This window comes from Bos grunniens, chromosome 25, assembly GCF_055505025.1.
Source record: "Bos grunniens cultivar Pamir isolate PY7600 chromosome 25, Bosgru_T2T1.0, whole genome shotgun sequence".
NCBI classification, from domain to species: Eukaryota; Metazoa; Chordata; class Mammalia; order Artiodactyla; family Bovidae; genus Bos; species Bos grunniens.
This window is the reverse complement of record NC_141189.1, coordinates 24670027-24697852: the sequence shown is the minus strand read 5'-3', so window position 1 is coordinate 24697852 and position 27826 is coordinate 24670027. Positions and strand designations below refer to the sequence as shown.

Genomic DNA, 27826 nt, shown 5'->3' with positions numbered 1-27826 from the left:
CTAGGCCCTTAAATCTATTTCTCACTTCCACTGTATAATCATAAGGGATTTGATTTAGGTCATACCTGAATGGTCTAGTGGTTTTCCCTACTTTATTCAATTTCAGTCTGAATTTTGCAATAAGGAGTTCATGATCTGAGCCACAGTCAGCTCCTGGTCTTGTTTTTGTTGACTGTATAGAGCTTCTCCATCTTTGGCTGCAAAGAATATAATCAATCTGATTATGGTGTTGACCATCTGGTGATGTCCATGTGTAGAGTCTTCTCTTGTGTTGTTGGAAGAGGGTGTTTGCTATGACCAGTGCGTTTTCTTGGCAAAACTCTACTAGTCTTTGCCCTGCTTCATTCCGTATTCCAAGGCCAGACTTGCCTGTTACTCCAGGTGTTTCTTGACTTCCTACTTTTGCATTTCACTCCCCTATAATGAAACGGACATCTTTTTTGGGTGTTAGTTCTAAAAGGTCTTGTAGGTCTTCATAGAACCATTCAACTTCAGCTTCTTCAGCATTACTGGTTGGGGCATAGAGTTGGATTAAAGTGATAAATCCTGGGGAGGAAGATCAAGCAGAGAACAGTGGATAGGAAGCATCAGAAAGGAGAGGATTCCACTTTCGATGAGGGAGTGGGTTGAAAGCTCCATGAGCTGAGCCATGTGAAGGAAGACCTGAAGCAGCACTGGCCAGAGCCAGCCTGAGGGCTTGTTAATATTTAGAAATTTTGCAACTCTGGTTGGTTGGAACTTGTGGGAATCGAAACTGGCCATGGTGGGAATTTTTAACCACAGGTACTAGCAAACACTGTAAGTCACTTGTGTGGTTTTTGTTCTCAGAGAACCAGTTTACCAGCAGCCCCACCCCAAGCCAGAACTTCAGTCCCACAAGGAGACCACAGTGGCTGCCGCCCAATAAGCCCGGTGAGAACTGTTTCCGAGACTTTGCCTTTGACTCTAAGTGACACAAGGCAACAGAGGAGGCTTAGTTATTTTTAGTAGCTTTATTTGGTATAATTCACATACCAAAAAATTAACTCATTTCAAATGTGCAATTATTTGTATTACTGTTAATTTCTTTTGGTAAGTTTATAGAGTCCAAGGGGTCACAGAGTCCATGGGCTCACAAAGAGTTGGACATGACTGGGCGACAACTGAATTGAACTGAAGTTTGTAGAGATGTGCAGTCATGGCCATGCTCCAAGTTTAGAACATTTCCAACAAAGAGATCCCTTGTGTCCAGTTCCTCTAGGCAATTGCCAAGCTACTTCTTGTCTATTTCCTGTTTCTGGAGGGTTTTGCACAGAAAAGGGACATGATTTGATTTATATTATTGTCACTATTTTCTCCTTTCTGCAAGAATATAATAAAGTTCCTGTTCTCTTTCTGGATTAGATGGTGACCTGAATTTTCAGGCACTGGGGTTAGAATTGCATCTCCCAGCTGTGAAAAAAGGTTGCAGGGCCACTCTCGCTGGCTCAAGTGTGCTGACCAGCTGACGCCATGCGTCCTCTGCTGGCTTCAGGCTCTGCTCTCTCTTGGCTGCATTTGGGGCCAAAGTTCCCACGGGAGGCTGAGTTAGCAGATTGCCTTTACCAGCGTTCCTGGGAGCCTGAACGTTTACAGGCACAAAGGCCTGCATTCTGCTGAAGTAAAACCTGGAAGTCTTCGCATTTCCTGGATTCAGGAACAAGGTACAGTGAAGAGAAACGCTTGGCAGGAGGTGTCAGCTGCCCTAGGCCTTTACTGATTAATCCTAAAGGGGGCAGGGCCGGAAATGGGGATTTGTACACTTAGGAAGAAAGCCTGAGATTCTAACTATCTGCTATCAAGGGACCCCAGGAATCCAGGAGAGAAAGGCAGAGGAAAGGGCTTGGGACAGTTCTGGAGAGGTAAGGAGTAAGGGAGGGAGGTGAGGGAAAGGGAGTCCTGAAGCTGCAGCCACCACCTGCAGCCTGGCCCCCAGGGGGGCTGGTGGCCACACAGGGGCTGAGGTCTAGCTTCCTGGGAGGTGAGACTTGGAAGTCACTTTTCCTCTCCAGGCCTCACTTTCTTTATCTGTAAAATAGAGAACATAGCACATTACACAGTTACAAGGATTTAAGGAATTAACATTTATAAAGCACTTTTCAAATGCTCAAGAAGATGACAGTTATTATTGCTTTTCTTGTTATCCTGGCACATTATTATTGTTGTCTTAGTCATTTTGGCTGCTATACAAAAATACCACATACTTTGTGGTTTAAACAACATTTGTTTGTCATAGTTCTAGAGGCTGGATAGTACAAGATCAAGGCACCATGGGCAGATTGGTGTGAGGGCCTGTTTCCTGGTTCATAGTTCTAGCCTCAGCAAGCAGAAGGAAGGAAGGAGTTCTCTGGGATCTCTTTTATAAGGGCTCCGCCCTCATGACCTAATCACCAATCAGCAGCCTCACCTCCTCACACCATTACATTCGAGGTTAGGATTAAATTACACATTGGGGGAGCACAAACATTTAGTCTATGGCAGTTATTATTACTGCATTCTATTATTATTACTACTAAGAGGAACTTGGCAGAAAGGAAATGAATCTGGGGATATAGTCCTGTGCCCACTGCTTCACTTCTTAAACTTTAATGTGCTCAGCTGGCCTGGGGTTCATGCTGAAGTGCAGATTCTAATTCTACAGGTCTTGGGTGAGGTCTAAGGTTCTGCCTTTGTAACATGTTCCCAAGTAATGCTGATGTCAGTGGTCCATAGACCACACTCTGAATATCCAGATACTAAAACTATTCTGGTCCAATACAGTAGAGACTAGCCACGTGTAGCTTTTGCAGCATTTGAACGTGGCTGGTCTAAACCGAAGTGTGCCTGTAAATGGAAAACGCACATTGGATTTCAAAGACTTAAGAACAACAGAACATAAAATATCTCTAATAATGTCTTCTGATATTGATTACATGTTTGAAATTATGGGATATAGCTAGTGTCAACTGAAAAATTAGTCACAACCTGAAAGTAGAGAATTATTTTATTTGTTGGGAATGTTAAGGACTCCCAGCCCAGGAGGCAGCATCTCAGGAGCCCTGAGAAAATTGCTCTGAGGAGGCAGGAAAGGGAGTCAGGCTATATACAAGTTTGGAACAAAGCGGGCAGGCAATCTGAACATCGAAGATTATTAAGTATGGAAAACCAGATAATTCATCCTTTCATATGCCCCTCTGGAGGAAATGGCAACCCACTCCAGTAATCTTGCCTGAAGAATTCCATGAACAGAGGAGCCTGGCAGGCTACAGTCCATGAGGTTGCAAAGAGTCAGGCATGACTGAGCAACTCTCATTCTCTGACTCATATGCCCCTCAGCTATCTGGGGCCAAACCCTGTTTCTTGATTGTTTACATCCTTAATTTATTGTTCACCATAAGGAATGGCAGAGGTAGTGGACGGTTGCTTCTTGCACTTCCCACCCCTCCCCCAGCTCCTCAGCAATCACCATAGGGAGCATCGAATCTGCTGGATAGCAGGCATTGCATTCCCTTTGGGGAGCCCTCATTCACATTTAGAAGCCCAAAATCACTGATAGCTGTTACATTTCTTGCCCACTGATATCGCAGGAAGTATTCCATTCCACAAGGGCTTCCCTTGCGGCTAGCTGGTAAAGAATCTGCCTGCAATGTGGGAGACCTGGGTTCAATCCCTGGGTTGGGAAGATCCCTTGGAGAAGGGAACGGCTACCCACTCCAGTATTCTGGCCTGGAGAATTCCATGAACCGTATAGTCCATGGGATTGCAAAGAGTCAGACACGAATGAGCAACTTTCACTTCACTTCATTCCATTCCATTCCACAATAGTTAAATAAAATGTATTCACCTGTTTCTTTTTATTTATTTATTTATTTTAATGAAACTGCCAGAGAATTGTGCATTACAGGAGGAGGTGTGGTTCATATCACATTTCTTTTGGAAGGTGCTGCCCTGGAGCTTTCTTCAGACTTGTCAGGCCAGTTCAGGATTTGCCAAAGGCTTTTTGAGGGATTCAGTTTGAAGGACTGAGCCTTAGGAGGTGGGCTCTGAGTTCCTGCCCTCCACAGAGATCCAACAGGCTGTGAATGGTGGAAAAGATGAACCACAGGCCCAGGGAGGAGAAATTATCAAAATCACACCATGGAACTCAGATTAAAGCCCAAGACTCTGCTCTACAAGCTAATATGTGCTGCATTCATCCTATGGCTGACCACAGGTTTCTCTCCAACCTCAGTGTCTCCCTAAAGCCCAAAATTCATGATGACATTCTCTCTCTTCTTTGATGACAGGCAGGAGGCAAGATGAGACTATGGCTAAGAGAACTGGTCCTCCAGGCACTGAGAAATGCCCGGGGTATCTGTGGGTCTCATGGGCAGCCACCGCCTCTTCCTGTCCCTCAGAAGATTGTGGCCACCTGGGAAGCCATCAGCCTGGGCAGGCAGCCAGTGCCTGAGTATTTCAACTTTGCCCATGATGTGCTGGACGTGTGGAGTCAGCTGGAAAAGGTGAAGCTCACGGTGTCCTAGGGTCCAACTTGGGCATCAGATTCCACCTTCACAAAACCCCACTGAGACTTGAGGCTACAAGACATGTGTACATTTTGGCTTGAGAGTTTTGAAAGTCTTAAAATGTAAACTGTGAGCATTTAAGCCTTAAAAAAGTTATTATGACCAAGGTTTTGAGCCTTAGATACCCCTACCTAATCTCTAGTATTTTCACATTCCAAATTACACAGGGAGAGAGTTACGCCCCAATTAAATCAATGATTTGATTTCCTTCAAATCATTCTGAGCAAGAGAAGGGGAAAGTTTTGTATTACTACTAATCTGTTTTTAGTATCTTCCTCACATTGGGCCTGTCCCTTTTAAATAAGGAGAGAGCTTGGCTCAGGCTCAAAGCTTTTCACTGCTGCTGCTGCTGCTGCTAAGTCACTTCAGTCGTGTCTGACTCTGTGCAACCCCATAGACGGTGGCAGCCTGCTAGGCTGCCCCGTCCCTGGGATTCTCCAGGCAAGAACACTGGAGTGGGTTGCCATTTCCTTCTCCAATGCAGGAAAGTGAAAAGTGAAAGTGAAGTCGCTCAGTCATTTCCGACTCTTAGCGACCCCATTGACTGCAACCTACCAGGCTCCTCCGCCCATGGGATTTTCCAGGCAAGAGTACTGGAGTGGGGTGCAATTGCCTTCTCCAAAGCTTTTCACAGATCACAGCAAATACATAGGATTGAATTCAGATGATCTTGGTTTCCTTGTGTATCTCAGTGCATTTGCTTCTTTCTTTATCCTCCCTTCCTTGTGTCTGTTGTGCCTCTCTTTGTACTCTATGTCAAAGATACCTTTTGTTTATAGGAGAATATAAGCTTTGTCTCAAAGAAATTTATTTATGTTAATTTTAAGAAGAGCTTGTTTAAAGAAAAAAGATGAAATAAGTAATATTGTGAGTAGATGTAGTAATAGTGGATATGGTCAAATGTATGGGGGTGGTATGAGAATGACTGAGATATAAAAGTAAGTTTTGCTGTCAGATAGATGTGCTTTATCTGCTTGAAGCATGACCTTGAGCGAATCGCTAGGTTCCTTGGATCTCAGTTGTCTCATCTATAAAAATGGAGTCATACAGTATGCCAACTGGAGCTGTGAGAATTAAATGAGAAGAGATGGGGTCAGAGTGCTCCTTTACTATCTACAAAGTGTAAGATTTTTTAAAAAATAAAACCACTCTAAGCTCATCCAGTGCTTCCCTGAAATGACCTTCCTCCCAGGCTCTACAGTGCCCTGGATTTCATAAGCCCACAGGCTATGTGAACAGCAAGACTGGCCCCAGCTCCTTGCCTGTAAGGTGGGGATGACAGCAGCTTCCTCCTGCCTTGAAGAAGGCAATGGCAACCCACTCCAGTATTCTTGCCTGGAGAATCCCATGGACAGAGGAGCCTGGTGGGCTACAGTCTATGGGGTTGCAAAGAGTCAGATGGGACTGAAGCGATTTAGCATGCATGCATGCAAGCTCATCCTTAGAAGACTTCTCCTAATGAAAAAATCAAACAAAGAGGGTTAAGTCAGCAAAAATGAAGGAATAAGGACTTCCTGAAATTTTATTCTCCATAAAAGCAAAACAAAAACCTTAGTCATAATCAACTTTTCAGAACTCTAGAAACTAACTAAAGATTAGAGTAATCCAGGGAATGTATACTAAAGACACTCTGGTTAACATCTGGGTGTATCTCAATGAGAATGCCCCAGAGATATTACCTCATTACGTAAAAATTACATATTCTCTATGACGACTCTGAAAATGTTAAAATACATCTGATGAAATTTAACTTTCGGCAGCCAAGAACTACCAGAAAATAATTATGTATTACATTATGCATACATTTAAAAGCTTACCTGAAGTCTCTTTTATAAAGGAATAGTATGAATAAGTTGATCCGTATATTTTAAAAACTAAATTGTTATTAAGGCAGAAATTATAAAGTTGCAAAAAAAATGACAATATATACCAAATTGATCTACATACTCCATGTAAGCTTTATCAAAATTCCAGTAGACTTCTTTGCAAAAATGTACAGTCTTGTCCAGTCATGTGGAAATGCAAGGGACCCATAATAACCAAAACAATCTTGAAAAAGAAGCACAAACCTGGTGGACACTTTCTTATTTCAAAACCTACTACAAAGTTACAGTAATCAACTGTGTGGGAAAAAAAGAAGAAGACAATCTGATACTGGCATAAGGATAGGCATAAATGAATGGAATAAACCTAAGAATCAGAAATATACCCATAAATCTATGATCAATCAGTTTTCAACAAAGGTGTCAAGAAAATTAAATGGGGAAAGAATTGTCCTTCCAATTAATGGTGCTGGCACAACTGAATATTCACATGCAAAAAAAGAAGGTGATCCCTACCTCACACCACATACAAGAATTAACTCAAAAATGGATCAAAGACCTAAATGAAGGAGAAAAAAACTATAAAATTCTTAGAAGAAAATATAGGTGCATATCCTGGATTAGGTAATGGTTTCTAAAGTATAAGCAATGAAAGAAAGTAGATAAATTGAATTTCATGAAAATTTCTAGCATTTGTAGGTCAAGATGAAAAGACAACCCACAAAATCACATATCAGAGATATATAATTAGTGTATATACGTGTGTGTTTATATATATATATATAGAGAGAGAGAGAGAGAGCACATATCTGCAATGTATAAAGAACCCAATTAAATATTGGCTAAGTATTCAAATAGGGATTTATCTAAAGAATATAAACAAATCACCAGCAGACACATGGTAAAATGCTCAACATCTTTATTCATTAGGAGAATGCTATCCCAACCACAAAGTGATACAATTTCACACAGAGTGACATGGCTAAAAACAAAAACAGACAAACAAGTGTTGGGCAAGAAGAAATAAACAGAAAAAGTAGGAAAAAAACCAAAAACAAAAAGTGTTTGCTAAGAAGTGTTAACAAAGATATAGAGAAATTAGAAACCTTATACATTACTGCTGGGAATGTAAAATGGTACAGATGCTGTGGAAAACAGTTTGTAATTCCTCATAGAGTTATCATATGACCTACACTACTCTCGTAGGTGTATATCCCAGAGAAGAGAAAGCACATGTTCACACAAAAGCGTATGTACAAATGTTCATAACATTATGGAAGTGGAAGCCACCCTAATGTCCATCAGCTGATGAATGGATACACAAAATATGGTCTATCCACGCAGTCGAATACTGTTCGGCCATTAAAAGGAAGGTAACACCAATACATGCTACAACATGGATAAACCTTAAAAACATGCTAAGTGAAAGAAAGCAGACACTAAAGGCTGCATATTGTATAATTCCATTCATGTCAAATATCCAGAATAGGCAAATCCATACAGAAAATAGATTAGTGGTTGCCAGGGGCTTGGTAAGGAGAGAATAGGGTGTGACTACTAATCTGTAAAACATTATTTTTAGGATAATGAAATTTTTCTGGAGTTAGATGGTAGTGATGGTTACATAACTTTGTGAATATACCAAAAACCCTTGAATTGTGTGCTTCAAAATGGTAAATTTTATGGTAGGAGAATTACATCTCAATTTTAAAAAGGGGAGGACACACAGTATAGTGTGAATCTTAGGATAGGCACAGTGTGGAAGAAGCCTTCTCAACGCATATCTTTTCATATCATTTTGATTTTTTAACCCTGTGAATTTAATAACTATTATAAAACAAATAAATTTTAAAAAAGAAGAGCAAGCAAACAAAATTCCTCACCCATAGTGAGGATTTTTTCTTTTTTGCCTATGCAACTCTCTAGGCTGGGCACCGGCCCCCAATCCCTGCCTTCTGGTGGGTTGATGGTACAGGAGCAGAGGTCAAGTGGAGCTTTGAAGAGCTGGGAGAGCAATCCAGGAAGGCGGCTAATGTGCTGGAGGGTGCCTGTGGCCTGCAGCCTGGAGACAGAATGATGCTGGTGCTCCCGCGGCTCCCGGAGTGGTGGCTGGTCAGCGTGGCTTGTATGCGGACAGGTCAGTGAGCAAGGCTGAGACTCCCAGTTGGGGCTCATACAACCTGCCCGAGTTTCAGCAGCATCCACAATGTCTGGGAGATGGAGCAAGTCGAACCTCCTGTGGAGTTTGGTTTACTTCCCCTTTACCCACCAATCACACCATGATTGTGTGCAGGGGCCAGACAGCACCGTAATTGATCAAAGCGGTATGTGTTTTGCTGAACACATTTCACTTTTGTCTCAGGTTCAAAGGATTTGCTAACAAAATAAGCCAGTCGTTAAATGCAAATAAAGAATACAGATATGTATTAGAGAATTTTCTAGCTTACTTTCAACATACCAACATTAAAAGAAAAGAAAAATAGAAAGAGCAGAGAATACATCACCAAATTGGGGTTTGACCAACATCCAGACTTAAACAGCACTGGGAAACGCCATGTCACAGCACATTTGGAGTCCCAGTTGGGAAAGGGTCCCAGGCAGTGTGTTGACTCCATGGGTGAGACTTCGAAGATTGCCGTTCAGTGTTCTGCTTATAATCCCAGGACTACGAAAACTGATATCATCATCAATCTGTGACCAAATCGCAAGCCTGGTTTCATGTTAAAGCTGTTTGTTTTGTCTTGTAAAACTTAGAATGTTGCTAAGCCTGGGGTTTGTTTGGCCAGACCCCTTCTAGGGGCTCAACAATCTCAAGATTTGTCCCCCGTCTTATCTTTGGTGCTGCAAGTCTTGCATTCACAGCAGGCAGTCACTCCCAGTCAGTGCAGTGTCCCAGAAGGTTAGAAGCAAGGTCAGAGGACTGCTCTGCTTTGTCTCTGAAGCCTAAACAAGACTATTCATTTAATTTCCCTAACAGTGTGAGGCAGCAGGGAGTGCTGAGGACTGTGGTGAACTGGAGCTCACATGCCTCACCCATCAGAGATGACTGCTATTTTGAACATATTGATCTTCAGATGATTCTTTCCGCAAAGGAGGGGAGGCCAAAGGATATAGCCCTCAGAGCCCCAGAAGCCTCTGCTGGCTCTGTGTTATGCGCATGTTGAAAAGGCTGGAGTTTTTAGGCTGATTTTTCAAAAGCAAGACATCTGCTTTTGGTGGAGTGCTAGTTTCTCCATCCCCTAGGAACTTTATACCACTTAGAATGTCAACCACTCTCTTCCAGTCATATCTGTAGAACAATCTACCTGAAATTTGTTGTCAAAAATGTTTGCAAATCAATACAAACTCATGTCAGAAAATTAACCTTCCCGTATGATCAAACTTAATCCAACCATTTTGTGAATAGGTTGTCCTCCCCAAAATTTTATTTTTACATATTTTTGAACAATAAATAAAAGTGAGCAGCATTTCAGAGTATCCAGCTCTGAAGAAAAGAAACAGGCACACAGGTTTGGGGACTTCTCCATATTCTGCCATGAATATAAAATCCATTGAACTGGGGACTGAGGTTAGGGAGCTCCTGAGGACCTGCTGTGTTCCAGGCACTGTGTTAGGCGCCTTGCATGATCAAAACTTCTCTTTGTATTATTATTATCATTTTTTTCTGGAATGATAACTGGAAAATGTCTCCAGTGTCCCCAGTTATACACATACCCTATTTCTTTGATGTCCAAGTAGCTCAAGACCATGTTCTCCATCACCACATCAAGTCTAGCATCCTGTTGATTTCCAAGGCTACACAACCTGAATGACCCCACATTCTCACATCCCCATGTTCTCCTGATAAGCACTTGTCACTTTCTTCCAGGCTATGGTATTCACCTCGTTTCTCTTGCTGACAGCTCTGGCTGTCCACCATCTGCCTGGGCCGCCAAAGCTCCGGATAGAACAGACTTGTATTAGAAACAGCTAAAACAGAGAGGTGGAGTGAAGAGCCAAACTGCTCAGCTCCCAAAGTGTTCATGCTGGGCTTTAAGTCCTGAGTTTGGAAGATAGAGAGAAGGGAGATGAAGGTTTTGCTTGGACTCCACCCTATTTGGGATTGGCCCTTTCCTCCGTCTTCTATCCTCACTCACTGGGTGGCCGATTATTTTAGGATCTCTTTCTTCTCGTCTGTGAAATGAGAATGTTGGACTCGGTGGAGTGTGGAGTGTTTACAGCCTGCATTCTGAGATGTTCAAGTGGTTTTTCAAGTGTCTAATTAAAATTTGCCTGCTTTCTGCTTCCTTATCACTTCCCCTTAAGAGTAAGTGAACTCAACTACTAGAGAGTGGTTTTGTTTGAAGTAGTATGGGGTCATGGAGCCCCCACTGCTATACCCTTGCCCCCACCCCAAGTGATCCACACCCAACGCTAAGATTCACTATAGCCTTTTGTTTGAAAGGCCTGAGAAAGCATGGAACTAGGTAATCTCTGCGTGTGTGCTTGCTAAGTCGCTTCAGTCATGTCCGACTCTTTGAGACCCTATAGACTGTAGCCTGCCAGGCTGCTCTTTCCATGGGATTCTCCAGGCAAGTATAATGGAGTGGGTTGCCATTTTTTCTCCAGGTAATTTCTAGGACAATGTAATACAGTGTTCAAGATCATGGAGAGTTAAGGTTAATAACTTAACCTTAACTGCCTGGGTTCACAGTCACAGCTCTACAGCATTTTAGCTGTGTGATCCTGGGCTAGTTAATTTATTTAAGGCCTAAGGGTCTAGGTCTTAGTGTTTTGAATCTGCCAAACGGGTTTAATGATAACATCTACTTTCCAGGGTTGTAAGAATTAAATGAAATACTGCATGCAAAGTTCTTAGCATGTGTAAATGTTCTGTAAATATTCTCTGAATTTCAATATTTTATCATTAATAGTGCCTTTTCCAGTTCAGGCATTCTAAGTATCTCTGGCCCTTTCCTGCTTCTATCTGGGAATATCTGGTCTGGACCTGTTCACAGGGGTCTTCCCTGTCTCCCAGTCAACATCCCCTCTCTGTGTGGTATCAGGGGCCATCATGATTCCTGGCATCTCTCAGCTGACAGAAAAAGACCTCAAATTTCGGCTGCAGGCATCCAGAGCCAAGGCCATTATCACCAGTGACTCCTTGGCTCCACGGGTGGATGCCATTAGCGCCGACTGCCCTTCCCTTCAGACCAAGCTGCTTGTGTCAGACAGCTATCGGCCAGGCTGGATGAACTTCAGGGAACTCCTCTGGTAAGTTGGAACTCTCCAGAGGAGAGCATAAAAATAAGGCCAAGGCATTTCCCTCTGCGTAAAAAGAATGCATTTCTAATTGCCCATGGAAAGAGTGAATCACTTTGGAAGCCCGACAGACCTGAGACCTAATCCCGGTGACTACCTGCAGTTCCTTCAGTGTTACTCACTTAGTCAGGACTGGAATTGTCACTAGATATTTTTGTGCATTTGCCTCTATGATGTGGTAATAAATACAGATTATCAGCTGGAGTAAATGAGATGATTTACATGATGCAAAATTAATAATCTAATTTCTTCCATGTATTGAGTGCTAAATGTATTTTGAACTGTGGTGTTGGAGAAGACTCTTGAGAGTCCCTTGGACTGCAGGGAGATCCAACCAGTCCATCCTAAAGGAAATCAGTCCTAAATATTCATTGGAAGGACTGATATTGAAGCTGAAACTCCAATACTTTGGCCACCTGATGCGAAGAACTGACTCATTAGAAAAGACCCTGATGCTGGGAGAGATTGAAGGCAGGAGGAGAAGGGGATGACAGAGGATGAGATGGTTGGATGGCATCAACGACTCAATGGACCTGAGTTTAAGTAAACTCTAGGAGTTGGTGATGAACAGGGAGGCCTGGTGTGCTGCAGTCCATGGGGTCGCAAAGAGTCAGACACAACTGAGCGACTGGACTGAACTGAACTGAAATGTATTCCAGGTGTTGTACTGGGTTAGCATTCACCTTCATTCAATCTTGCAACAAAACTTTAGCGAACACCTGTTTTGTGACAAGCATGGTACTTGATACTCGGACAATAATGAATCAGCATTGTCTTATTTAATCCTTGAAAAATCCTATAAAGTGCACTTTACCCTAATTTTTCAGATGATGAAACTGAGACCTGGAAAGATAAAATGACATGTTTGAGATGATGATAAGTAATGAAGTCAAGGTTGAGACAGAACCAAAGCCATTTGCCTTTCAGTAAGGACTCATGGAAATCTAACTGGGCATTTGAGACTTTGTCTTGACTGGAGGCCAGAACTAAAATGGGTCCCTCACCCGGGCCTGCACTGTTAAGTCACAAATGTTTGTCTTCATAGATCAGGGGCATTAGATTCACCTGCTATTTCACTTTTTTTTTTTTTTTTAGCTAATCTCAGTATTTGTGTCTTGTCCCTAGCTTAAAAGAAAACTTTGTGTCACTTGCATTTAATTGTATTATCATTTTTAGGACTATAAGACTCACACGCATAGGTTATAAATAGTGTATCCTGTATTTTATAAAATATTATATTTCCAACATGTGGCATTGTCTGTACTTTCCTTATATTCCAATATAATCATAAGCAGCTGAAAGTTGAACGGCAAATCATCAATATATGTAAGAAATACGGTTAGATACAAAAATATATTTTCAAGTTTGAGGACATGGTAAATGGTTTTTTGAATGTCCTTTCCTACGCTAGAATACAAACTTTCCACCATAAAATTATGGGAATTTATTTATTTATTTATTTGAGTGTGTGCTTAGTCACTTCCACTGTGTCTGACTCTTTGTGACCCTATGGACTGGAGCCCACCAGGCTCCTCTGTCCATGGTATTCTCCAGGCAAGAATACCGGAGTGGGTTGCCATGCCCTCTTCCAGGGAATCTTCCTGACCCAGGGATCGAACTCTCATCTCTCATGTCTCCTGCATTGGCAGGCAGGTTCTTTACCACTAGTGCCACCTGGGAAGCCCCATTTATTTATTTTAGAGTGAAGTTTGAAATACAGATTTTAAGGTCCCACATCTGCCCTACTTAACCAGACATATTTGAACAAGGGCCCAGATCCTTATATTCAGTGATCTGCCCAAGTGATTTTGATGAGATGTCAGGTTGGTCTGAATCAGCAGGCTCTCAATTTTGGTGGTCATTAGAATTACGTAAGGAACTTAGAAAATTAAAAAAAAAAAAACCAGTGCCCAGGCCCACCAACAAAGATTCTGATTCCATTTTCTTCAGCTTGGAGCCCAGGGAATAGTATTTCTTTCAAAAAACCTATCGGGTGATCCTAAGATGCAGCCAGGATTAAGAAATGGTGAGTTAGAGCATTCTCCAGATCACAAAACTTTTAGGAATTACCCACATCTCAAAATTCCAAATTTAGGGAACACTTAGGAAAACAACTCTAAATTACCAGGAACTGAGGTAGAACTCATAAATGCTGGTTTCACCAGAAGGTCTCATGCCTTGATAAAAGCACAGGTTTCTTTTGAGTGAGTCATTTAATATTCTGAGCCTCAATTTCCTTATGTGCAAATGGTTATAACCCCATGACATGATTGTAGGGGTCAGAGATAACTCAAGCTGGAGCTTCCAGCAGGTACCTCACGCATGGTATTTATCAAATGTAGCCTGTCTTGTTGTTATAGATATTACTGTGACTGTTGTTATAGATATTACTGTGACTGTTATAGATATTACTTGTTATAGATATTACTGCTGGTGCTGCTAGCAGTACCCCCATAATATTTTTATATTTTACAGGGAGGCAGCCACAGAACACAACTGTGCCAGGACCAGGGGTCAAGACCCAGTGGCCATCTACTTCACAAGTGGCACGACTGGGACCCCCAAGATGGTCGAGCACACCCAGGCCAGCTACGGACTGGGTTTTGTGGCCAGTGGGAGGTACCAGGGGTTAGCTTGCCTGGTGGGTCCAAGGAACTGAAAAGTAGGTGGGTGAGCTGGAGGAGTGTGGGTGAGGGGGAAAGTGGCAGGAGTCGAAGTTAGGAGCTAACATGGGGGCAAATCAGGTAAGGATCAGAAGGCTTTGGGCTTTACTTTGAGTGAGGTGTTCCTTTTTTTTTTTTTTTTTTTTTTAAGTCTGGTAAACTACATGTACCATTAAATTTACTATTTTAACCATTTTAAGTATATAGTTCAGTGTCATTAAATAAATTCACATTTTTGTGCAATCGTCCCCACCATTCAACCGCAAAACTTTTTCATCTTGCAAATCTGAAAGCCTGTACCATTGTACAAAAGCCCCCTAATGCCTCCTATCCCCAGCCCTGAAACAACCATTCTACTTTCTGTCATAAAGAATTTGACTCCTCTGGGAACCTCATAAAAGTAGAATCATACAATATTTTTCTTTTTGTGTCTTACTTATTCTACTAAGCATGATACCTTCAAGGTTCACATGTTGTAGCCTATGTAAGAATCTTCCTCCTTTTTAGAACTGAATAATGTAACATTGTGTCCATACTAATATTGCTTATCCATTGCTTATCCACTGATGGACACTTGGATTGCTCCCATGTTTTATTGTTGTCAATAGTGCTGCTATAAACACGGGTGTACAAATATCTGTTCAATTCTTCTGGATATATAATCAGAAGTAGAATTGCTGGATAATATGGTGAGCCTATGTAATTTTTTGAGGAACATTGGAGTATTCTGAGCAGAGGCGTGACAAGATCTGATTTGCTTTTTTTTAAAAGGATAACTCAGAATATTGGGTTAAGAATAAACTGTAGGAGGCAAAGGTGAAGCAGATGGCCACTTGAGAGGCCAGTGCATTGAGAGGCAAAGGTGGAGGCTTGCCTGGGGGAATAGCAGTGGAAGGAGCAACCGGAAGTATGATCCTGAAAGTGTTTTGAATGTAGACCTATAAGATTTGATGAGAGGTAAGAGACAAACCTCAAGGATGAGGCAAGTTTATGCTTATGCTTACTAAACTATAAGCCCCTGAAAAAAAGACAAATCATTCATTTTTCTACCTCCAATGGTAAGGGCAGGATAAATACTGAATACATATTGACTGAATAAATAAAGTGCCCTTCCACATTATTTCGAGATTACTTGTTCCCTTATATATCACTCTCAGTAGATTGTGAAGTCTTTGGAAGCGGCACATTTGTCTTTTTGAGTCTAGCCTAGGACATAGGAATTTAGAAGATGCTCAATAAATGCTTTGGAGGCAGTCTGGTTTTATGGTTCTTATACAGATATGACAAGTGTAAGTGAGTGAGTAGGGCTCCAAATAGGAGAACAGACTAATGTAATTCTTTTTAAAGGTAGAAACTTTGCTGAGGGTTCTGATTTCCTCCCATTTTTGGCAGGAGGTGGGTGGCCTTGACCGAATCAGACATCTTCTGGAACACAACTGACACTGGCTGGGTGAAGGCAGCCTGGACGCTCTTCTCTGCCTGGCCTAATGGATCTTGCCTTTTTGTGCATGAGTTGCCCCGGGTTGATGCCAAATTTATCCTAAATGTAAGAGACAAAAACACCTCTTCTGTGTCGGGTATAAATTAGTTGAGTGGGATATAGGTTTTGAGTGTATAGCATAAAAGGCATGAATCAGTGATTATAAAGTTTCTTCGATGTTGACATTAATCCCAAAGGCTCCCAGGACCTTCCATAATCTGGTTCATGCCCTCCTGGTTGTCTTGAATCATTGCCTATCCTCTAGCTATATTCCTAGACATAAGACCACTTAACATCTCCAAACCTTTGCATGTTCTATTTGTTTTTTTGTGGAGTGCCTTTTCTGGTACTACTTTCTTCCTTGTACTCTTGTCAAAAGCAGAGTTATTTATCAAAACCTTGGTGGAAAATTATAACCTGCTCCTCAACATTGTGTGCTGCTGTCCATGGTGCCTAGCATAGATAGTTCACCCCACCCTGACTCTCCAGCCATCCTGCCAGGGTTTTCTCATAATCAATGTCCCCAGTGAAGATATAGGGCATCTTTCTGCTGCCCTCCACATCCTAACCACAGTTTTTTAAAACATCAGAGGAACCATCTGCCCATGCTCTTTGCATTGAGGCAAGCTGTATAACATGGTGGTTAATACAACAGGCTGGGCCATTAGTCAGACCTGGTCTTTGATCCTACATCTTCCACTGTGTTTTCTTGGAAAAGTCACATAATCTCCTTGAGCCTCATGTTTCTCATTGGAAGGGAAGAAAGGGATAATATGGTTCTAGAGAGCTGTTATGAGAATTAAATAATATTAGGCATATGGCCTGGCACATAGTAGGTTCTTCAGATTAGATCAGATCAGTCCCTCAGTCATGTCCGACTCTTTGCAACCCCATGAATCGCAGCACACCAGGCCTCCCTGTCCATCACCAACTCCCAGAGTTCACTCAGACTCACATCCATCGAGTCAGTGATGCCATCCAGCCATCTCATCTTCTGTCGTCCCCTTCTCCTCCTGCCCCCAATCCCTCCCAGCATCAGAGTCTTTTCCAATGATTCAACTCTTCACATGAGGTGGCCAAAGTACTGGAGTTTCAGCTTTAGCATCAGTCCTTCCAAAGAAATCCCAGGGCTGATCTCCTTCAGAATGGACTGGTTGGATCTCCTTGCAGTCCAAGGGACTCTCAAGAGTCTTCTCTAACACCACAGTTCAAAAGCATCAATTCTTCGGTGCTCAGCCTTCTTCACAGTCCAACTCTCGCATCCATACATGACCACAGGAAAAACCATAGCCCTGACTAGACGAACCTTTGTTGGCAAAGTAATGTCTCTGCTTTTGAATATGTTATCTAGGTTGGTCATAACTTACCTTCCAAGGAGTAAGGGTCTTTTAATTTTATGGCTACAATCACCATCTGTAGTGCTTTTGGAGCCCAGAAAAATAAAGTCTGACACTGTTTCCACTGTTTCCCCATCTATTTCCCATGAAGTGGTGGGACTGGATGCCATGATCTTCGTTTTCTGAATGTTGAGCTTTAAGCCAACTTTTTCACTCTCCACTTGCACTTTCATCAAGAGGCTTTTGAGTTCCTCTTCACTTTCTGCCATAAGGGTGGTGTCATCTGCATATCTGAGGTTACTTATATTTCTCCCGGCAATCTTGATTCCAGCTTGTGTTTCTTCCAGTCCAGCGTTTCTCATGATGTACTCTGCATATAAGTTAAATAAACAGGGTGACAATATACAACCTTGACGAACTCCTTTTCCTATTTGGAACCAGTCTGTTGTTCCATGTCCAGTTCTAACTGTTGCTTCCTGACCTGCATACAAATTTCTCAAGAGGCAGATCAGGTGTTCTGGTATTCCCATGTCTTTCAGAATTTTCCACAGTTGATTGTGATCCACTCAGTCAAAGGCTTTGGCATAGTCAATAAAGCAGAAATCAATGTTTTTCTGGAACTCTCTTGCTTTTTCGATGATCCAGCAGATGTTGGCAATTTGATCTCTGGTTCCTCTGCCTTTTCTAAAACCAGCTTGAACATCAGGAAGTTCACGGTTCACATATTGCTGAAGCCTGGCTTGGAGAATTTTGAGTCATCATCATCAAACTCACCATCATTATTACTCGTCCAGGGCTTGATAGACCAATGTGTGCCTTCTCCCTCCCCTTCCCCCAACTCTGAAGTAGTGTATTAGTCATCTACTGCTGTGTAGTAAATTACTCCAAAATATATGAATTAAAAAGGAGTTTCCCTGGTGGCTCAGTGGTAAAGAATCCACCTTCCAATGCAGGAGACACAGGTTCGATCCCCGACTTGGGAAGATCACCTGGAGAAGGAAATGGTAACCCACTCCAGTATTCTTGGCTCAAAAGAGTCAGACATGACTTAGTGACTAAAATAACATATAAATTTAAAGCACAAATATTTATTATCTCACAGTTTCTGATGATCGGGAATCTGGGATCAGCTTCCAGGTGGTTCTGGATCTGGGTTTCTCAAAGCGTTGCAGTCAAGAGGTCAGAAAGCTATACTCATGTTGATAGTGGCATTATTCATAATTGTCAAAAGGTGGAAGCAATCCAAGTTCTATCAACCCAGATAGAATGTGACACATACTTACAACGGATTATTATTCTGCCTTTAAAAAAAAGGAAATCCTGCTACATACTACATCATGTTGAAAACATTACATTAAGTGAAATAATATATAGGACAGAAAGACAGATAATATATAAATACCTAGAGTAATCAAATTCATGGAAACAAAGTAGATGGTCAGAGGATGGGGGGAGGGGAAATAAGGAGTTATCATGTAACAGGTAGAGAGTTTTAGTTTGGGAAGATTACAAAAAGTTCTAGAGGTGAGTGGTGGTGATGATTGCAAAAGAGCATGAATTTACTTAATAGCACTGGACTGTACTTAAAAATAGTTAAAATGGTAAATTTTCCATTATATTTATCACAATAATAAGACAAAAGATGTCAGCTAGGGCTGCAGCTATCTTGAGATTTGACTGGGATTGGAGATTATGTTTTAAACTGCACTTATGTAGGTTTTAGAAAATGCCAATTGCTCACTGGTTCTTAGCCAGAAGCTTCAGTTGCTCACTACAAGAACTTGTCCATTGGATGACCGGAGTGTTCTCACAACACAGCAGCTTGTTTTTCCCAGAGTGAGGGAACCAAGAGACAGAGAGACAGTGACAGTGCCCAAGGCGGAAGCTGTAGTCCTACTGCCACATCTGGGTTAGCCTACTGGTCACATAGACCAAATGTGGTACATTGTGGGAGGGGACCGAGTTTGAATACTGGTAGGTGGAAATCATTCCAGGCCATCTCGGACGCCGGGTACCACATGGCGTTCTCAACTTTTCTCCTCTGGTAATGGGAATATAAAGACCTGATTCACCCACTCCCCCTCCATGAAATCCCACCCTCGTCACTCTAAGAAGATCTCCACACTTTGTTTTTGTTTAGACTCTGTCCAGGTTCCCGATCACCACCCTCTGTTGTGTCCCCACCATGTTCCGTCTGCTTGTGCAGGAGGACCTAACCAGGTATGGCCCATCTTTTTGGTGCTTTGGTGCTTTTAGATACCCAAGTATCTAAATATATAGCACAGGTACCCCTTATAACACATGTCCCCTCTTATCCCACTTTTCTTTCTCTCAGTGTCTCTCTTTCTCTCTCTCTCACACACATGTACACACATACTCACAAGCATATATACCCATATCCTTTGTAGACACCTCTTAGGAATGAACCTCTGGCCCCCAGGAATTTGCAACCAAATGGAACTGAACCGAGTAGAACTAAACAGTCTGAAATTTTGGTGCTTACACCCGTATACCCATAGGCCATTCCCTCAGCAACGAGATTAGAAAAAATGATGGATAATTGTTAATCACCTGTGGAATAGGTTTGTGGCCAGAGCCTTAGGTCTGGTGGGACTAACAAGTCCACCACAATAGAAGCTCCATCCATCCCAAAGCAACTCCAGCCAGCCATTCTCAAGTGAATGCCACCCAACAGAGGGTGACAAGACCTTGCAGATGGCTCCCGTCTCGGGTGAATCCAAGGCAACATCTTCTGATGGGGCAAGTTTCACTGCTGGGTTGGGAAGAGAGAGGCCCATCCCCATTGGTAACCTACTGACCCTCATCTCTGTCTCCCTTTGCCTATTCTCTCCCAAGTAATGGGAGTTGCCCCAACCCCCTTATCTTCCCTAATCCCATATATCTGGTCATAAAGTGCCTAAGAGAGTGAGTTCTTCCATGATTCTCAAGGTTAATTCTTCTATGATGTAAGAATTCTTCCTATCTGTCAATATATTGTGAATATTTACACAGCATGATTTGATCAAAAGCAGGCTTAGAATGATTTGTTTAAGCAGAAAGTGATTGAAAGATATTAGGTAATAGCCAAACCAACTTAATCCAAAGGGGAAAATGATCATAAATTTATTTACAGTCTCTGATCTTTCACATGTTGAATAATTTGTTGAATACTTTTGCAAAAGACTTAATATCTGTCAGAATTTGGGGGTTTCTAAAGGGCTACTTTCTGTCTTCTTAGTTGTTAATTGATTTCTCTTTTTCACAGGTGGTTGTCCTAACCAACTTATTATCAATCAGTTTGTTTGCAACTAAATCATTTTGACCAGTTCACGTGGAATTCACCATTGTTATGCCAAAACCTACTGTGTGAGGTTCTGATTTTATTTTAAACTCAGATAAGATTAAAAAAAAATTTTCTGTCCATGCGTGCAAGGTCAGGGCACTTGGGGCAGATTTATAAATCTTTATAAGTATGGGCGCCTATGCTTCGGTGCCTCGAGGTGTCTCCCAGCAGTGCTAGAGTGTGGGGTCGGGCACGGGGATTCTGACACACGTGGCCTTGTTTTTTGGTTGAGAAAGGTACCAGTTTCAGAGCTTGAGACACTGTGTGACCGGAGGGGAGGCCCTGACTCCTGACGTGAGGGGAAAGTGGAAGAGCCAGACGGGCCTGGAGCTGCACGAAGGCTACGGCCAGTCTGAAACCGTGAGTGCTGCCAGGCCAGTCCCTGCCCAGGCCACCTCCATTTGAGCCCTCTGCCAGTCAATAGGGAGAGCTGGTCTGCAGGGCCTCCTGCATTTCTGGCTATTGTCTCTGTGACACCTTCAGGGACTGCCCTGTCCGCAAGGAGGAGAAGTGAAGTCGCTTAGTCATGTTCAGCTCTTTGCGACCCCATGGACTGTAGCCTACCAGGCTCCTCCGTCCATGGGATTTTCCAGGCAAGAGTACTGGAACGGGTTGCCATTGCCTTCTCCAGAGGATCTTCCCGACCCAGGGATCGAAACCGGGTCTCCCCCATTGCAGGCAGACGCTTTACCATCTGAGCCACCAGGGAAATCCATTCTCCATTCACAAGGAGGAGAAGCTAGTAACAAAACACTAGCTTTTGTTACAAACACAATCGGCCTTTCTTCTCTTTTGTTTTAAAGGTAATTTAATTTCACAATGACACCATAGCCAGCGAACTAACGCTCATGGCTGAGGTATTTGTCTCCACCAGGACAGCCCATGTCAGTCTCTGGTCAGCGCCCAGTCTTAAACAGCATTCTCTACAGCCACCTGGGCACAGACTTGGTGATTAATTGAGTCATTTAGCTTCGTGACCGCTTAAGCTCTTTATGTGTGAGTGTCCATTTGAGTGTTCAATAAGGGTTTGTTCTCTATGGAAAGAATTGAAGGAAGAAAGGAAGCAAAGGGAGGGAAGGAAGAAAGGAAAGATGAAAGGAAGGAGAGAGGAAGAAGAAGAAAGAAGGAGACAGAGTTTGAAGGCAGGGTGAAAGGAAAGGCACGGACCAGGAAGGAGACTAAGGAGAAAAGCCTCCTCCTTATTGGTTCTGGTTTCTCTTCAGGTTGTAATCTGTGCCAATCCAAAAGGGATGAAAATCAAGTCAGGATCCATGGGGAAAGCGTCCCCACCATATGATGTGCAGGTAGGCAGCCTCTCCCAACTGTTGATAAGGCTTGAAGAAGAGAGCAAACACACATATCTGTATTAGCAATAGCAGACATCCGGCAGGGTGGCCTGGCTGTACAGACTTCAAGACACCCTCCTGTGATCTCTCTGCCAGGTTGTAGATGAGGAGGGCAATATCTTACCTCCTGGAGAAGAAGGGAATGTTGCTATCCGTGTTAGACCCACCAGACCCTTCTGTTTCTTCACTTGCTATTTGGTAAGTAACAGGGAATGGCCATTTTCACAGCAATTGCACTGTCCCAAGCATGGTGCTCCATGCTTTATAAGTATTTATTTGTTTAACTTTTGCAATAACTGCATGAGTTGGCACTAATATTGATAAGATGTTATTATCAATAAGGAAGCTGTTATAGAAAGATGAAGTGACTTATCCAATATCAATCACTTACTATTAATATGTACAGTACATGGGATTTAAATGTGGTGTGTCTAAGGGCACATGCCATCATTTTAATGATGAGATAAGGGCAACTCAATCATTTTAATGATGATAAAATCAAGGTTCAGAGAAGGGAAGGGACTTATCGAAGGTAAAATTAAAATTTCTTATAAGAGCCTAGTTTTCAGGACTCGTTGCCTTCAGTCTTGTGTGGATAAGGGTTTGCTGTCAGGGCTTGTGTCCTGGGTTTCCAGTCCAAGTTTATGTGATAATCCAGTAATAAATTCTCCCTTATACCTACCTTGGGTGGTATTTATGATGGATTGTTTTCTCCAAACTCTTCTCTACAAAACTCTGCTGACCTGGTTCTCAATCCTGGATGCTCATTAGTAGCAGCTTGGAAGCTTCATCCATTACTGATACTCAACTTCCAAGTCAGTGAGAGGCAACTTTTCTGAGAATGGGCCTCAGCTCCCAGGTGATCCATATGTGTGGCCCAAATCTATAGGAACTCCATCTGCTGTGTATACTAGGCCTCAGTCAGCAGCAATATTGGAAGAAGCAGATGAAAAACAGTCCATTTGTTTTTGAAATGCTGTACATGTATTTTGTGACTTTTCTGTGATTACAAGAGGAAAATCTTTCATGATATTCCATTTAAAGTCATAGAAAATGAAGTTGCTCAGTCGTGTCCGACTCTTTGCAACCCCATGGACTGCAGCCTACCAGGCTCCTCCGTCCATGGGATTCTCCAGGCAAGAACACTGGAGTGGGCTGCCATTTCGTTCTCCAGGGGATCTTCCCAACCCAGGGATCGAACCCAGGTCTACCCACATTGCAGGCAGACGCTTTAACCTCTGAGCCACCAGGAGGCCACACAAGCTACCTACAAAACAACAACAACAAGATAGTAATTCCATCAAGCAGAGATGATGTGAAAATTTAAATGTATTTCCTTCTAATCACTTTTGTAAACAAAAGTAAATCCTTGACTTTCCTGAAGAATTTATTCTGTATTCACTGAGTACCGACTTCATGCCACTAAGCATTCAGCACTGGACAGGAAAGATAAGACCCTTGTCCTCATAGGGCTTCCATATAGGACCTTTGTGAGTCTGTGATCATGCCATTGAGAGTCAGTGTAAAGTTTTTCCTAACAAGAACATTTCCTTTCTTCAACTTTTTCATTTCATCCTAGCATTAGCTGTTAGTTTTGTTTCTGGGTGATTTTTAGCAAAGAAAATTCTTAAGGCATTTAATCTCTTCATGAGAATCATGGAGCATTGAAAATTAATAGAGGTTGTCAGGCCAGAGTTGCTCTGTGAATGCTGAGTTGTCAGTAGGACTGACCAGGTAAGCTCATCCCCCTTCATTAGTGCGTACATTCCAAATAGCTGAGATTGTACTTGTCAATTAAACCAATGTGCCCACATCAATTTTATGCCCAGGGTAAGGAATTTACTTATTTTCCTATAGGGAAGCAAACTGTCAAATGCCAGATGTTCATTAGAGAGTTGTTTATAACAGACAAAAAAATGTGGATGTACTATCTGAATTTCTAACAGTGGGAAATTAGTTACATAAGTGATATTATAGCCCTCCATATTAAAAAAAGAAGAAGAGATAGAAAGAAAGATAGAAAAAGAAGAAAAAAGAAAGGGAAAGGACTAAAAAGAAAATGAATCCAATTTCTAATAACATGAAATTGTTTAAATAATTAATATTGCAGTCACACAGGAATATTATGCAACTATTTTATATTTCATATTTATATTTGACTTTTTATTCTTCTGAGGAGATATTCATGATATATTGTTAACTAAAGTAAAATTGGATTTTAGAAATACATAGAACAGAATGTTTTGTATTCACACAAACGTGTATATGCATAGAATCACAGATAAGCCATGAAAAGGTCCCATACACAAGATCAAATTTTTAGCCTTAGTTATCTGAATAGTGAGACTGATCTTTTGTCATCCTTCATCTTTATTTTGTATTTATTCTATAAGAAATATATGATTATTAATATAGAAATATAGAAATGATAAATTTTTTAAAATGAAAGGGTCCTCAAGTACAGTTTCACATATAATTAGTACCACACCATACCACAACTTTGTACTATGTACTTTTTAACATTATGTCATGAGCCTTTTTTGTGGCACTCAATATTTTTGGAAAAATTCATTTTTTTAATGACTATTTAGAGGTCCCCCACTTTGGGAGTAATATGATTATTAAGCTTTGTGTAGCATATTCCCTCCTGAGGGCCTTGGCTCTGACGGCAGCGCATTGAATACATCTCTATGCCCAGCCTGACAACAAGCATCATTACCCTGAGAAAGAGACTTATTCACAAAAACATTATCATAAGTCTCAATATCTAATAGAATAAATTTCTCCTTCTTACTTAATTTCTTTAGAAATGTTTTACCTACTTACTCTTATTTCTCTTTTCTTTCATGGTCAGTTTAGAATCAACTTGTCAGGTTCTCTGGAAACTGTTAGCATTTTAGTTGGAGTTGCATTGTTTATAGATTAATCTGTGGATAATTAACATCTTTATGATATTAAGCGTATCTTTCTAGTTATGCATATCTTCTTTGATGTTCTATAGAGTTTTCTCTTTTCTGTATATGCTTCTTACAGATTTTGTGTTAGATTCAGTTTTAGGTATTGATAGTTTAGCTTTTCTTTATTTTTCAGAATGCATTTTTTAAATTAAAGTATAATTTACATACAATGAAATGTCCCTGTGTTACATGTACAGATCAATGAATTTTGACATGTGTATTCAATGACTTTTGACACATGTATTCACCTGTGTAACCACCATGGCAATTAAGATACAGAACATTGTTTATTTCCCCCAAAAGTTCTGTTGTGCCCTTTTGCAGTCGACTCCTAGAATCCAGGCAATTGCTAAATTGCTTGTCATCATTGAGAATAATTTTCCCCTTTTTTAAAAAAAGAACTTTATGTAAATAGAATCAAAGTATTAATTTGTGTGTGTCTGCTTTCTTTTTTTCAGCACATGTTTTTGAGATTCATCTGCATGTGTCAATAACTTGTTCCTTTTTCCTGCTGAGCAGTAGCTTTTACTTTAAAGCTTTGAGAATCAGAATTTGATGTTTTATTCCTTTCCTCTACCCTTGCTTTTGCCAACCATCCCCTTTCTATTTTCAGTGATTGCTGAGCACAAAGAGTATCAGTGTGCTCTTTTATCCTGAAAAACACGGAGCTCAAACCAGGGCTTTGAAACAACCTAGAGGAGTGGGATGGGGAGGAAGGTGGGAAGGAGATTCAAGAGGAAGGGGACATATGTATACCTATGGCTGATTCATGTCGATGTTTGACAGAAACCAACAAAATTCTGTAAGGCAGTTATCCTTCAATTAAAAAATTAATTCATTACAAAAAAAAAAAAAAGAGCTAACAGCCCTGTGCCCACCCCCCTGCCCACAAGTATGCTGCCTAGACACTTCTAAGGATGGTAGTGAGTATCTGTCCTTAATCATTTTCTGGCAGCTTCCTTTCAGTTAAAAAAGGGAAAACCCACAGATTCACAGCTCCTTGTCCAGTGGGGATCTGGCCACTGGATTTCCTGTTGAGGGGTCCTCAGACATCTGCAAGGGACTGCTTAGGCCTTATGTACTGAATGACTGTGTTCAGATGGCCCTTAATGGACTCACTGTGTCTTTCAGGACAACCCTGAGAAGACAGCAGCATCAGAACGAGGGGACTTCTACATCACAGGGGACCGAGCCCACATGGATAAGGATGGCTACTTTTGGTTCATGGGAAGAAATGATGACGTGATCAATTCCTCAAGGTCAAGTTGTCTATACTTTACTTCTTCCTTTGAAGCTTCATAGGACAGAGGAGGACCCTTGAAAGAGTTTGTTTTTCTCTTCCAGCTACCGGATCGGGCCTGTTGAGGTGGAGAGTGCACTTGCTGAGCACCCAGCTGTCCTGGAGTCTGCTGTGGTCAGCAGCCCGGACCCCATTAGAGGGGAGGTAACTAGTCCAACCAAGAGCATTCCCTCCTGGTTCTGTACCTACCAGCACCCAGCAGAGTAACCTGGAAGGCCCAGGTTCCCCCATATCTCACTCCATCCAGGTACCACAAAGCCTGAAATCCCACCATCAGACAAACACATGTCTTTTGGCTAAGCATTGCCTTCATGTCTTTGAGGATACAAATACTCTCCAGAGGGACACCATGGGAAAATATAAACACTTTGGTGTCAACTGGACATGGAACTGGATCCAAAAGGGGCTATTAGATGGAGATGTTGGTGGCAGGTGTGGGCTTTGTCATTCACCCTGTCCAATAAAAGGTCCTTTTCTATTTGCAGATGAGAGTATAGTGAGCACACCAAACATGGTCACTGCTGGCTGTGACCTGGTAGGGATAGCCAACTTGAGGGATGACAAACTAAGTATCCCAAGTGACCTTGATATGTCAGATGTGCTCAGTCACTCAGTCATGTCCAACTCTTTGCAGCCCCATAGACTGTAGCCTGTCAGATTCCTCTGACAATGGAATTTTCCAGGCAAGAACACTGGAGTGGGGCACCCTTTCCTACTTCAAGAGATCGTCCCAACCCAGGGACCAAACCTGCATTTCTTGTGTCTCCTGCATTGGCAAGCAGATTCTTTACCAGTAGTACCATCTGGGAAGTCCATGATATATCAGAAAGATGAGCCAATTTTAATAAGCTGGCCTTTCTCAGGAAATATGCAAATACCTTCCAATGGGTGCCAGAAGAAGGGACAATATGAGAGAAATAAACTCATAGGCAGACCCATGAACTTTTCAGTGGCTATAAATCCAGCATAATCCTAAAGTATAATGTAGTTACTTTATGAAAGTTGGTACAAGATCAAGCTACATCCTCAGAAGCCTCAGGAGAGAGGAGTGATTTGCAAAGTCTGGACCCTGGACTGCTCACAGCTGCATCTTCTGGGAGTTTTGTTTAAAATACAGATTTCTAGACTTAAAGTGAGACTTGCTGAATCAAAGTGATTGGGGATGCTGCCTTAAGGAGTCTTCATTTTGACCAGAAGCCCCTAGCCAAGTGATTCTGATACCCACCAAAATCTGAGACCACTAATAAACAGTGAAGGAGATGAGAGTCCCATCTATGAGGTACAGAAATTGTACCTGGAAAAGTATGCCTAGTCCTGCATGCCCCAAATTAACTGGGGCTGTGACAAATCCCTGTATGTTCAAGTTAAGCCAAGAATAGTGCTCAGACTAGAACCTGGCACATAGAAACTGTTTGATAAATGCTGGGTAGTTTTAACAGTAAGAGAAGGCCCTTCCTAAAAGCCAGATCTATCTGCACCTGAAATGGTATGAGATGCCCACCACTGGAATGTGTGTAAAGACAATGAACCACTGCTGAGGGTATTGTTGGCAGAGTTGTATGCTGGCCTTTGAACTCTTCCATGAACTCTTCTATGGTTTCCATCAGAAACCATGTTCTGTTGTGTCTGAGTCTGGGACTGTTTCTTGTCCTCAACAAGAGGCAACCTGCAAGAAAGATATGGGCAGAGAGAGCCAAGGTGCAGAATGTCCAGG

At 41.9% G+C, this 27826-nt stretch overlaps 1 protein-coding gene across 11 annotated transcripts in view; it reads left to right on the top strand.

The window, feature by feature from the left end:
• The first annotated feature begins 806 nt into the window (after positions 1 to 806).
• ACSM5 (acyl-CoA synthetase medium chain family member 5) overlaps positions 807 to 27826 on the top strand; it is a 29008-nt gene continuing 1988 nt past the window's right edge. Inside the window, exons 1-12 of one of the 11 annotated variants that reach the window (XM_086375483.1) lie at positions 807 to 912; positions 4284 to 4499; positions 8312 to 8522; positions 11431 to 11638; positions 14162 to 14305; positions 15742 to 15895; positions 19307 to 19386; positions 20746 to 20869; positions 21733 to 21813; positions 21952 to 22053; positions 25944 to 26071; positions 26157 to 26256. In XM_086375483.1, coding sequence (XP_086231609.1) covers positions 4296 to 4499; positions 8312 to 8522; positions 11431 to 11638; positions 14162 to 14305; positions 15742 to 15895; positions 19307 to 19386; positions 20746 to 20869; positions 21733 to 21813; positions 21952 to 22053; positions 25944 to 26071; positions 26157 to 26256 — 1536 coding nt within the window. In that variant the 5' untranslated portion in view covers positions 807 to 912; positions 4284 to 4295. Of the gene's footprint in view, positions 913 to 1365; positions 1683 to 1775; positions 1881 to 4283; positions 4500 to 8311; positions 8523 to 11430; positions 11639 to 14161; positions 14306 to 15741; positions 15896 to 19306; positions 19387 to 20431; positions 20599 to 20745; positions 20870 to 21312; positions 21458 to 21732; positions 21814 to 21951; positions 22054 to 25943; positions 26072 to 26156; positions 26257 to 27826 lie in introns of those variants that run through there. The other 10 variants (XM_086375482.1, XM_086375481.1, XM_086375486.1 and 7 more) reach the window with 10 other exon arrangements.